At 37.2% G+C, this 13,340-nt stretch overlaps 1 protein-coding gene across 1 annotated transcript; it reads right to left on the bottom strand.

The window, feature by feature from the left end:
• Positions 1-3,002: 3,002 nt before the first annotated feature.
• LOC134648130 (neither inactivation nor afterpotential protein C) lies at positions 3,003-11,736 on the bottom strand. The gene is made up of 16 exons (XM_063502601.1): positions 11,414-11,736; positions 11,184-11,288; positions 9,255-9,628; positions 9,091-9,181; positions 8,708-8,989; positions 8,241-8,629; positions 7,586-8,134; positions 7,197-7,489; positions 6,817-7,115; positions 6,438-6,727; positions 6,214-6,363; positions 6,019-6,122; positions 5,483-5,551; positions 5,208-5,395; positions 4,621-4,820; positions 3,003-4,399 (listed from the first exon to the last, which is right to left on the bottom strand). Exons 1-16 carry the CDS (start codon positions 11,702-11,704, stop codon positions 3,409-3,411), a joined length of 4,665 nt encoding a protein of 1,554 aa, XP_063358671.1. The 5' UTR covers positions 11,705-11,736; the 3' UTR covers positions 3,003-3,408.
• Positions 11,737-13,340: the final 1,604 nt, after the last annotated feature.

A 13,340-nucleotide genomic window follows, 5' to 3' on the forward strand; every position in this document is an offset into this window, starting at 1 on the left:
TAAGAAACATATTTTTGATATGATATAAAAATGAAAATTAAAGGTCGTGTCTTGAGCTTATAATAATATTGAGATATTATTAAAAAGCAAATTATAAATTAAATATAAATCTCTGGAAGATTCTATAGTTTAGTAGCGTGTATGAACAGTGAGAAGATTTCTGGTCTTTTATATTAATTAATATAGTTTCGTATTTTTTATAGATTTAGAAATTAGAATAACAATGATAATTATTCGGCCCATATCGTCGCTATACTTACTCAACCTCATATCTGCAACAATCATTTGATGGAAATGTCGCTTTTCTTTCATTTGGAATACGGGTGTTTTTGTCATCAAATAAGTGTTGCAGATACGAGGTTGAGTAAGTATAGCGGCGATATTTTGTGTGTGTTATATTCGGGCAATAACTAATTATATGGTCAGTCCATGTTTTCTAGTAAAGGTCAGTAAAACGGTAATATGGTCAGTCAGAGCACCTGTTTCTTATTTGCACTTAAGCATATTATAAGTTAAATAATGTTAATTGTATTTTGAACTTGGCTTGACACGTTGTCGTGTGTCTAGATGAATAACAACTTATAATCTGAAGTGACAAGGATAATATTCGAACTGAAATAATTTTATTTTAATCAATAACCCTTTATAAGGCATAAGGGTTCATAAATTGTGCAAAATTGGACCCTATCGCTTTAAAATTAAGTTCAAAATCAGGTGGGAAATATTTCCCTTTACCAAGAGTTAATAAGAAAAATTAAATTAAATTTCGTGGTACGACATCGATGTAACCAATTTTTTATTTTATTCTAACTATTGATTACATTTGCATTCTATTTTTTTTTAAATACGGTTATTTTGTTGTATATTATATTTATTGTTTTGTAATGATCTCAATAATAGTGGTGAGACGCTCAAGTATTATGTGTTAGAATCAATAGGTTATACATACTTATCGTTCATCAGATAGGACATCACACTCAATTAGTTTGATACTTATTTAGTTATTTGGCTTCTCCGGCTCATAATTGAAAAGTATAAAAGGATTTGTCTAGTCTAATTTGAGGAGAGTCAAATCAAGATAATCTCATTACTTATAATTCTTAATGACTGACAAGTTGTGTTTGCCAGACTATAGTCTAACATGAAATTTGCTGTTGAGATAGTGACGAAAATAAACGCTGAACATTTACAAAAAACCGGCCAAATGCGAGTCGGAGTCGCGTTCCAAGGGTTCCGTACATTAAGTCCGACTCACGCTTGACTGCACATTTCTAATAGGTTTTCTTGTCATCTATAGGTAAAGAACTATTTTGTGTATATAAGGGTTCCGTTTGTTCCTTTTGAGGTACGGAACCCTAAAAAGGTTTTCTGCAAATATCGACTCTATTCATTTAATGTCTTGGTGTGATGTCCTATACCTATTGCTCTTAAGCGTTTCATGTATTTGACTGAATAAATAGAGCTTAAGACTTATATTATAAGTTTGAGATCGTAATATTTTTATACCTATGCTTTTGAACCTAAAACTTAAGATAGAGTGTAAGTCAATTATTATGATATTCGGCAATAAACCTTTAGAATGTGATTTCTACAGATAAAAAAATATATTTAAATAACGAAAAAGATATTTGGACAGTATTTACGAACTCTAACTGAAAGAGCACTATATCAAAAAAATAAAAGACGAATGTGGGAAGAAAATAAGGAAAATAAATAAAAAAAACATATTTTTTGTACTAATATTTATGTGTTATTATTATATTAAGGTAATGTAAGGCAGTTGAAGCTTTGTGATTATTAAATGACACTTTATACTAGTAAGTTGTATAACCACTGGATTCTACGGGCATTCGAACACAAGTGACATAATTAATAAACTAGGTACTGTGGAAAATTCTTATGAGAAACATATCATAACACTCTGTACAAATGTTTATGAGCTTCATTGTCATTGTTACGTCACAATAAATAAAAAGATAGATCAGTAAGTGCAAAAACAGGAACTGGAAACAAAGTATATTTATAAATGTGTCTGTAAATGCTAAGAATTTTCCGGATTTGTATGTCGTTAATGCAATTTTACAACGCTTATTTAACTATTGCATTGGATTCAATTTTGAGATTTAACAATCAATAACCTCGGGAAATTGTTTAAGTATTTCACAAAAACGGGTGAATTTATGACGAAAGTAGACGGCCGCGTGAGCGCCTTTCCATACACACTCAGTTTACCGTTCTGGATCTTGGAGGATATAATCAAACGGAGACGCCATGTCTGTAATTTTCTGTACAAAACAGTCTGCCGATTTTTGCGGGGGAGGGGAACGTCAAATGTATGCGTAACGTAAAAATAGCCATGTCAAATAAACGTCAGTCCATACATTGTGTATGACCGTTGGCCGCCTATTTTCGACAGAGGGGAAAGCCTGTTAATGGCTACTCCGTTTAGTTGTATCCTCCAAGTTCTGGATACGAGTATTAACATTAAAGAAAATATTTGTACCGTTCTCAACCAAAAGGGTACTTATTGTCGGTTGTCAATAAGGCGCTATATCCATATATATTCTATTTGAAATCAACCTTATCGACGACCGACAATGTGATACCTTTTGGTGGAAAACGTCACATTTATACTTACACAATTTTATCAGAATTAGGAGGATATAAAAAAATTATAATGACATTTGTGTTTCGCTCCTAACTTTTGTCCTCCTAAGACCCAGAGCCATCTATGCTGTTTTGAATTTGGTACCTTTTATTCCATTATACTTCAAAACTCGGGACTTAGCTTAATCAAAACATCTAAAAAGTAAAGCTAAGAAGCATAGCTATACATCAAATTGTGTACGTAAAAAAGAATTAAATTTGCTTGTTTACGAGTAAATGCGTTGTTTAATTGCAAAGCTATTACAAATGCATCGATTATTGTTATGTAATCATTCTAAGGTATTCACTAAAAGCAATGGCACTAATATCTTAGACTTATATCTAATCTTTTACATTCGACCACTCAATATACATTATAAGAAAATTATTATAATAAGTTACCAAAGCAATTTCGATAAGTTAGATTATAGCTATAGTTATGAGCTAAGTGAAAATTGATATTATTATTTTTATATGACGTGATGGATCCATAGATGTATGTTTGAAAGCGAGTCAGTACATGCCATGATCTGCTTTAATATTGTATTCAGTATACTTATCTCTATTGAGACTCAAATTATATTCTACTAAGTAGTCTTAACATTGAAATCTTATGATTCACATAAAACGTGTGGCTTTAAAACTAAAATGTCAAAAATATTAATAGTGTTACGCCATAATAATGCTAAAGTAAAAGAGAATGTTTGCGGACTTCCATTGGGGATTAAATATATTTTTTACAAAATACCATTCTCGTTTATTTTACAAGTCTGTTACCATTCCTTCAACGCTGAATCCTGGTGCTAAGACTACTTTTTGACGTGGCCGGCTATCTCTGTTTTCTACTGGTGATTGCACATCTCTGTTTTGTACTGGTGATCGCACATCTCTGTTTTCTACTGGTGATCGCACATCTCTGTTTTCTACTGGTGATCGCACATCTCTGTTTTCTACTGGTGATCGCACATCTCTGTTATTTACCGGTGATCGCACGTCTCTGTTATCACCAGGTGATCGTACATCTCTGTTATCTACAGATCGATTATCTAAGTCAGGTGTAACACTGCTCCTTGTTGCGGCCGACATGACAAGTTCTCTGGAGTCTTGTCGCACGAATTCTTTACTCATAGGCCTTGGCGGCGCCGGACCTTTTGTCGAAGGTTTAGGTGTAGGAGTCTTGCGAGGCTCTGGTTTGTCCTCCCACATTCCGTTGTCTGTTTCACCTAATCGTTTCATCGATGCCCTGTTCCGCGGCGTCTTCTTCAACATGGCCTGGAAGTTGAACGGCGGGTCGTCGTCGTTTAAATCGCTTGTTGATTTTGCCATCGCCTGCAGTTCCCTTATGGGGTCGTTCATGTTTTGAGAATTGACGCCGTATAGACTTCGGCTGTAGCTTGTTTTTCGTAAGCTTTGGTTGGTGTTTTCTAAATCGCTGGCATCGTCACGGGCGCCCGCCCAAGGCGCTGGAGGCTGGTAATAAGATGTGTTGGTGGAATGGTTGGGTTTCTTCTTGTAGACTGCGGGTCGATTAGCGTCTTTTCTGGAGGGGTTCCTGTCTACTTTAGGGGGTTCTTCTGGTGGTAATTTGGGCACGGGCTGCGTGGGATCTCTGCAGAACGGCACGTTTATGAGCGTCTGAGTGCCCGTGGTGGCCAGGCTGGGCGAAGTTTGTGCTGATGCTGAACTGAATCTCCGTTGCAACGGCTCATCCCATTGCTCGTGGTCGGAGTCGTATTGACTGGCAAATGTGTCACTATAATTAAATAATGCATTGGCAAAGGAGTTAAATATGTAAAATATCAAAGCGCAATTGTTTAGTGATGTTAGAAATGGGCGCTCAGTTGATGTGAAGACAAACTGCCAAGTATCGAATCGATGAAAAAGATTTCTTTTGGGGGAAAGCATAGGTATTTGTAGCCCCTGAATTCGCGATTGATGGAAACAATATGTTGTACACTGATACCAAATTCTCACCTGCTTTTAACCGCCGGGTCACACATATAAGAAGTATCGTAGTACTGAAGCTGGTCGATCCTGAATGGAAGTTTCCAGACGGTGGGCGGGCCAGAGCCAAGGAAATCCTTTTCTTTGGCGTTAGGGTCCACTCTGTCCAAAAGCACAGAGGCACTGCTGTTTAATAGTGATTCTAGCAACGACTGGTTGTAGATATGCACCTGAAAAAATCAACAAGTTGTCTCTCTTTGTCCATGTTCTCAATCTCATCAGAAGGCTCATATGTGATTATTGTCATCTACAGTACCTATATACAGATCTATAATACCTACATGACTTAAAATGTCATTCAATAGAACTTGCTAACTATGTAAACAAACCGCCATACTAAAATTGACACTGAATGTCAATTTACTAGTAACTTTTGTTTACATAGTTAGCAAGTTCTATTGAATGACACTTTATACTAGGTAAGTCTTAACTGTCCTACGGTCATCTTTACTGTACTTTACTGTACTTACTGTAGGTAACAAGATAAATTTTCCCAGTGGCAATACGTACAAGAATAAGCGTTTTCTGGTGTTTTTGTACATCATCTATAATATTACCTGCTGTGAAAAATGCACCAAATCCTGATATCTAACTGCTCTGTACTGTAACAGTACTTGGAAGATTGACCGGCTTTTCCACTTCATGGCATACCTCTTCAGAAATATTGAAGTCTCTTCATCAATTTGACCGGTTGATTTGCTTATAAGGGGCCCATAAGCTTTCCGGACCTGGTAACCTCTGTACGCTGAAAATTGATTATAAAAGTAGAATACGTAATTTAAAAGTGTAACTATAGAAACAATATTTACAATATTTCGTTCATTCGTCTTACCTTTCTGTATAAGTAATGCAGCATCATCCTCTGTCACATTCATAGACTGTTGTTTCTTTAGTTCTTTAACTAAAACCACATCAGTTTAAATTAGTGTCATTTTAGAAAGCGCTCTCTCCAGAAGAAAGTCGGTAGTACCGTAAAGCCTCCCAACTATAGCCCTATAGCTCCCAAGTATGCTCCCAAAACGAATTCGAATATCTTCGTTCCGGTGTGAATATTATTTGAATGTTGCAGTTCTAAGGCAAAATATTTTCATAAAAGGAAGAACTGACTCAGCCATCACCAAAAAGAAGGTGTGGAACATAATAGTTGTAATACTGGACTATGGGTCTAATTGACCGTAATTATGCAGAAAACAACCAACTCGATTATCAATGCAGAAAGCGACCAAATCCACTGAGTTATGGTGTAACACTGACAAAAATAATAACATTCTGCATAACTACGGTCCATTGAGATGATTTAATTGAAGCGTAAGTTGTGCTGGAGGGTAGCGCATTCAAAAAGGATTGATGAACGCTTAACTAACTTACTGTGCTGAGCTTTCGACTTGCTCTTTACAGCTTTTCTTCTAGCAAGGTAAGCTCTCATCATGCATTGAACTTTTATAATCTTCTTTACTTGTGTTTCATATAACCTGTATTACATTAAGTCAGTCAGATAGGTACACTATTTATTAATGATTTGTAGAAACAGATCAAATTATAAAAATGATCTGAAAAATATACCTGGCTAAAAATTCTTCATTGTAGTATTTCAAGAATACTTTAGTCTTTCCAAGCTCCCAACCCTCCATTTTGAGCCTAATCAGCAATAACCTGCAATTATCTTTTGTAACCTCTACATTTTCATCAAAATCGAAGGCTAGGAACCGGTACCTGCAAACATTTTGTTATTTGTAAAATATATCTGATAAACTTTTAAAAATGTTTGATCGATTTTACTTTGTTACCTTCTAATAAATTCAGCAAAAGGTATACGACACGAGAAACCATTTCGTCTTGCTTTTGCAGTGTCCAAGATAGCAAGAGCTCTCAGTTGCTGCCGAACTACTTCTGTCTGAAATCCTCTAGGGTTGTCATTCAGATCTGCCCGAATGCATCGAACGTAGTGGGTACCCCCGCTCCCTGGACCTACAGAAAGCTGCTTCAGGATCTCTAAACTAGTAGCTCGGTAAGTGGCAGCCGCTGTTCTCATTCTATGTACTTGTGAAAACTGTCCTTTGGACATTGTGTTAAATTTCTGAAAAAGTAGGTAACCAAGAAATATTACAAACTGGGAGCAAAAATATCTGAGAAGCCCACGCCAGATTTTGCATAGACTATACTTACACGAGCTTTGGTATTTTCCATATCTTTTTCAGACTTTGACTTCACCACAGTTACTTTCGGCTGACTTGAGCATACAGTCAAATTGCCTGTTTTGGTCAATTTGTTTCTAAATAATTCCTGAACTGTGGTGTTGATTGATGCTCTCATGGTTTCTATCATTTCTGGAGGCAGGAAGTCTTTATTTTTATCGGCTATTTCTCTGGCGTCATAACTAACTTTTCCTGTATAGTGTGCAACGCTGAATTCATGGCTACCGGACAACTTTATGTATGGCCCTTTGCAGGATGTCCGAATGGTACCTGAAATATAAATCTATGTAAGATCACTAATGAGTTTTAAATATACACAAGGGGCACGTTTAAAAAATAGCTTTCACTTACTCATGATAAATTCTTGTCCACTTCCAGTACGACTAGCTTCGTCTAAAATATAGAAGAGGCCAAGTGGTCTTCCCATTAGCTGATCGACCGAATGCTTATTGTCATAGAAATGTAAAGCGACTACATCAACCTCTTCCTCGGCAGTTTCTTGCATTTCCCAAGCAAAAACTCGCTGATTGTACAGAAATTGTATTTGCTCATTTGTCGTGTTCACTATCAGTTGTTCTAAGCGATTTCTATGAAAGCATTCAAATCCAAACATGTCCAACAAACTCACTGAGTATTTATCTCCACTGCAATTATAAAAATATAAGTAAAAATAAATCTTCAATCTGGTACCAACAAGGCTATTAATAATTAATGTCTTCATTGAAAGGCAGGATACTTACAATACTGATCTCATAAAAGATAATTTGGAATTTATTAAATTAATCATCCAATCGATCAATCGTTTGTATAATGCACTCGCTAGTATATCGCGTGCATCTCTAGCTTCATCCGTGGAATGTTTTCTTTTTACTGCTGTCCCTCTTTCGATTAAACAGTAGTTGAGAAGCGCCCACAAAAACTTTACCTCCTCAAGAGACAATAATTTGGCAACTTTTTTAGCTTCGTCAGGATTCTCAATCTCTGCTGTTCCATTTTTTCCATCTTTAAATCTGACGTTACCAAGAGTGAGAATAGCAGCTAGAATAGTTTCAAACATGATAATATCCTCTTGTTCCCAATCTAAAGCTTTGAGATTTTCTATGAAATCCTTATATTTAGAAACATTTTCTGCTGGAGTTTCTCTTACAGATTTTTTTATATTTCTTGGTTCTTCTTGTATCCTTAAATACCGGTGCTTTCTGTTTTTCTCAAGTGATAGTTCATCTAGCCTGTTTCCGGCTTCCATGGCATCATAAAAATAATAAAGTAGATCGAAATTTGCGTGGGACCTAAAACAATATATAATGTAAATTCATTAAATTCTCACATATTATGTGACTATAACCACGATTAAGAATGAAAACTTGACAAAAGATTGAAAATCTTAACACTTGCATATCCGTTGATGAGACTCTCCATTTTTCCAGTTGATACAACCAAAATATTGCTCCGCTTAACTTTCCAGAACTTCCATAAGTTACTTGAATCTGAAAAATTCCTCTTGTAGAGTGTGCGTTTATAGGGGTACCAGCACTTATAGCTGCTTGAATAACATTCTTAGCTCTTTCAATCCTCTCCGCAACGTTGTTCTTCATAGCTCCTAAATGAGTTAGGTGCCGTAAAGCATGATTCATATTGGTTGTTTTGCCAGATTTACTTTCTCCAGAAAACACAATATGTTGAGGTTCATTGTGATGAAGAGCATCTTGATAAGCTCCGTCAGCTACAGCGAATATATGAGGTTCGTTGTCAGATCTTGATTTGCATTCGTACTTTTTGTGATACTAAAATTAAATATTAGGTTCATTAAATTCCAATTTAAACTTATTCCGACATGTTATTAATGTAAAGTTCATACATACTTCTTCGTTGTAAATATCTTCGTGCGTATTTGGATTGAGTATAAGAAGGACATCGCCAATAAATGAAGTAAAATAACCTTTTGCTAGTTTAGTCTGCAGTTCTGCTAGAATACTGTCTTCTGTGAGTACTTCTAGAGCAGCCAGGTCTTCTACTTGCATAGTCTCTGATTCGCTTACACCTTCAGTTGTCAGAAGACCATTTTTGATTATCCTTTCTGGTGGTTTACGTGGAAGTTCTTTATCTTTAAACTCGAAGGCTAACATTTTCAGCTCGGTAGTTAACTGTAATTCATATAAATCAAATTAAAGGACAGACACTGACATAATATTTATTTTCTTTTGACTATGTCGTTGTAGACTTTCCTTATTTACATGAAACTTACATGAAAATCGTTTTCTGGAACAGATTGTATAAATGGATGTTCTTCTAACTCCATAGCGTATGGCCGATGCTCAGGGTTCTTCTCAAGGCATCTGCAATTGATATATTTCATAATAAAAACCCTTGCGACGGACAGGCAAATAAAAACATTACAACATTACTTACTCTGTTATAAAGTCGTTAATTTCATTAGACCACATAGCTGGCCTATTGACACTAGGTGGGGGATTTCTTACGATTTGAAACAATGCCCTTGTCGGATGCATATCCTGAAAAGGTGCTTTAGAATCTGCCATTTCAATCGTCGTTATTCCCAATGCCCACACATCGGCTCTGTTTCCGTATCCATCACCAGCTATCACTTCTGGTGCCATCCATCCAGGCGATCCGATATTCGTCCTAGCTTTGTCCAGAGAACTATTCAACATCTTAGACAACCCAAAATCAGATAGCTTTACTTCCCCATCCTTTGTTATTAATATGTTGCTGCACCTCAGATTACGATGCATCACTTTGTTGTCGTGCAAATAAACCAGAGCCTAGAACAAGATTGAAGCTGAATTGATTGCACCAATCAGAGGAGTCAACACGTGAGCTCGACAGGTAGTGATGGAGCGACCGCCCCTTAGGTACAGTGTTCCATTATGGTGTATCGGATTGTTAGGACGGCTCGGCGATACTAATGTCAGTGTCAGTCAAAGGCCCACGCCCCCGAGATTCATTGGGGCCTATTTGCATACGTATCGGGCCCCGAGCTGTCGCAGGCGGCCTGTCTGCGCTCTCTACTGTCTGGTATATCAGTTTGCTTAATGCGTTCATTACGATCGTTTAAGAGTTAGGGATGTGACTGGACTCTGTTGTTGTCGATGTTTATTATAATTTTAACGGTTAATACAAATTAAAGTTTACAGAATCATGGCAACTGTAGGTATACGGGAAATTTCATATTTATTTATTAGGTAGGTAATTATTTCGAATTCAATAAATACCTAGTAAACTTTTAGATATTGACGATGTGAAAATTAAGCGTTAAAATGGTTTTAATGTTTAGTATGTACCTACTGCACAAACTAATTTGTAAAGTGAGTCCAAATCATTACTGATCGAATCAGAATTAGAATACGAATGATGTTGTAACAGTTTCTACTACAGAGCTTTTTCTTTATCGGCGTAAACGATAGGTTTTGAATTATAATTTGGAACCTGGATACCTATAATTACATCTTATCTAAGCTGTAGACACCATACTAGTACGCTTTGAACAAATCCGATGAATACGAAAAAGGACATCATGTTTACACGCAACAAAATAAATAAACTTGCTCAGTGATAGATAAAATAACAGTCACCTATGTCTATGTCCTCACTTGACCGGCTTCGGCTTCACTTTGTTGTCGTCGGTTTTACTAAAGTATCGATAGTTTAGTTTCCCACCGCAAACAGAATTTGATCGTACCTTACGAGATGCAACATCAATAGATATGCATGGGAGATCTGCCGATGGAGAAGGACGGAGCACCGGTATTGTGAACCAAGTGGCTTGCATAAAGATAATACGCATTTAACCAACGGGAATTCCTAATAGTCTTATGGGATCAGTTCAAATTCCGAGATTGTAGACTTTGGGGTGCAGATAGTAAGGGCAGTTATCGGATGTCGTGGAAGTGTTCGCGGGATCCTTGGCTACCGAGCAGAGGGTCCGTATATCTTGTGTGCGCGAGCATTATTTACGATAATTGAGCGATGCGCCGCGATGGGGGGCCGTCATGGTGTTGTCGGGCGCGCTCCGACATTCGCATCGACAAGTTCGACTGTTCCGTCGCGAATCACATCAAATAAAGCGGCGTGCATTTTAAGTAATGGCCCTAGATAGTATACCAATACGTGGACTTCGCCTGGCAATATTTTATTCCACGTCACGTGAGCAGGCATCGCTTGGACAAAGATCCGAGAACAATTGAGTTTGCATTCAAAGTACCAACCAATTGATTCAGCCGTTGAAAGGTGGACTGGCAGGTCCTTTGTTTTATAAACAGCCATCCCTACTCGAATGTGACGAGAGACATGTTTATAGTCAGTCGAATATGGGCTTACCTTGATCGTATATTTGAGGATGTAAGCGATGTGTTCCTCGGACATTTTTCTGTCGGCCGCGTTCAGTTTTCTGACAATATCGATGACAGATCCGCATTCACACAACTGCAAAATGGACGGTATATCGATCTGATTTATGCATAGCTTTAGCGAGACGAGAAAGAAAGATTTATGTGCTATTCGTGGACAAGTGGCTGACCTTTCAGTCGTACTAAATTTATGTTCCTTACCTCGAGAACGAACCAAATCTTCTTAACGCCTTCCGACCTCTCACAAAATACTCCATAGAAATCTATGAGATTAGGATGTTGGGTAAGGTCTCTGAGGCATTTGTATTCTTCATGGATGTGGACCTCTGTGTCATCGTTGTATGTTTGTATTTTGATGGCGACCGCCTTTCGAGCGGCCTCGCCGTCCGAAGCTTTGAAGACTTCGCCGAAGATGCCGGAGCCGAGCTTTCTATCAAGGCTGTACCTCTCCGTCGGACTTGGCAAAGACGATATATTTAAATAATCCGTCATTTTGGTTAGTCATGTGATGTTTTTTGTTTAAAACTCTTGATTGGTTTTTCTTGCGTCACCGGAAGTAATCTGAAGACACGACACTGGTTTAGGAACTTAAGTCCTTACTTAATTATTATATTAATTGCACTTTTATTTTATAGATGCTATTGCACTGACTTACCTCCGCCGTTGTTGGCTTCTCAGCCCCGAGTGGCGTCGCCTTCGGAGCCCCGTCAAGTGCCCGGGCTTCGGACTTAGTTCTAATCCGTTGTAACAGTATTAGGTCATAATGCCTTTCGACCTTGCGCGCGCTGGATAACTTGGTGATTGGGGGCGAGTGGGGTTTTAATTACAGTTGGTTGTGTACCTATGAAGCGGCCGAGTCAAGGTCCAAATTAAAGTTGTAGAAGTTCAGACTACGCAGAAATGTGGTAGCGAATTACCTATAGGTACCTATCAAGTTTTTTCGTATCGATTGTTAATTTTATAGTAACTCGTCATCGATATTTATTAGTAATAATTGAGGTTAGTTGAAAATTGAGGACTGAATATACCTATAATTGAATTCACCAAATACACTGGTATAATTTTGTTAATTGTTAAATTCGGGATTTTGACCTTTAAAATTTGTCAAAAAGCTAAATTCTCCCCAATATTGCTGTCACCTATGACCCGTGTGTATTTAAATACCATAACTAATTAGACTACATGATAAGTAAAGCAGTGAGTTGTTTTTGTAAACATCCCCTCAATCAGTCAAACGTATCAACTAGATCAATCCAAAGCTTAAGAACCCAACTTACATTCATTGTTCGAAATACAATCCATCAAGCCAACAGCTACCGATGGAGCGGAGGTAATGCTAAATAGCAGAACATGCAGACACAATAACAAAGAGATGAAACACTCCATTCTAATGCCAGAATCCGACTACCGTAAACTTCATCTCATTGTTGTGTCCAAACTGACGTGCTCTGTCCCGGCTGCGAAACTTGACAGATCAGAGATAAAACGCTGCAGAAAAATGGTAGTTTCTAAAAATCTTGAGTTCATTGAGCTCTTTTAACTGACCTTGGCATTGTCAGAATAATCAGAATTTGGTAGAAATTCTACCAAAGAATGGGAAGTAAATGTGTAATGTAGACAGGGTTGTTTAGATTCATTTGAGTATAATTAATGTTATTATGCCTACATGCATACGAAACAAAAAACGGAAAAATATACAGTATTCTGACCATATTGTGACTACCTATATCAATAACGGATGTTATACACCAATTCCCAAAACAGAATATATTTAATGGTACATATTTTTTACCAACTGTAGTAGATTCATGACCATAATTTTTTTCGTTTGCTATTTACATTGGAAATAAGGCATTTGAGCATAAGCGCCGCGCCGTACATTTCAATAAAAAAAAACTTGTTTTTTCAAAAGCCAGGAAATTGCTACCGTTAAGGGTATCACAGTTTCACTGTTGATACACTCTGAAGACTCTTCACTTGACGTGACGGCCAACTTTGAATTATGGACAAACAATATTTCACGACTCACTCGGCCCATTGACGGGGTAACGGCACTCGACTTGCCGTGAAGAGATTTTAAAATACGTTTGACTGATGAAGGGGCGTCTTTTTTATTTTAAAATGCTAG

Source organism: Cydia amplana, chromosome 5 (assembly GCF_948474715.1).
Source record: "Cydia amplana chromosome 5, ilCydAmpl1.1, whole genome shotgun sequence".
NCBI classification, from domain to species: Eukaryota; Metazoa; Arthropoda; class Insecta; order Lepidoptera; family Tortricidae; genus Cydia; species Cydia amplana.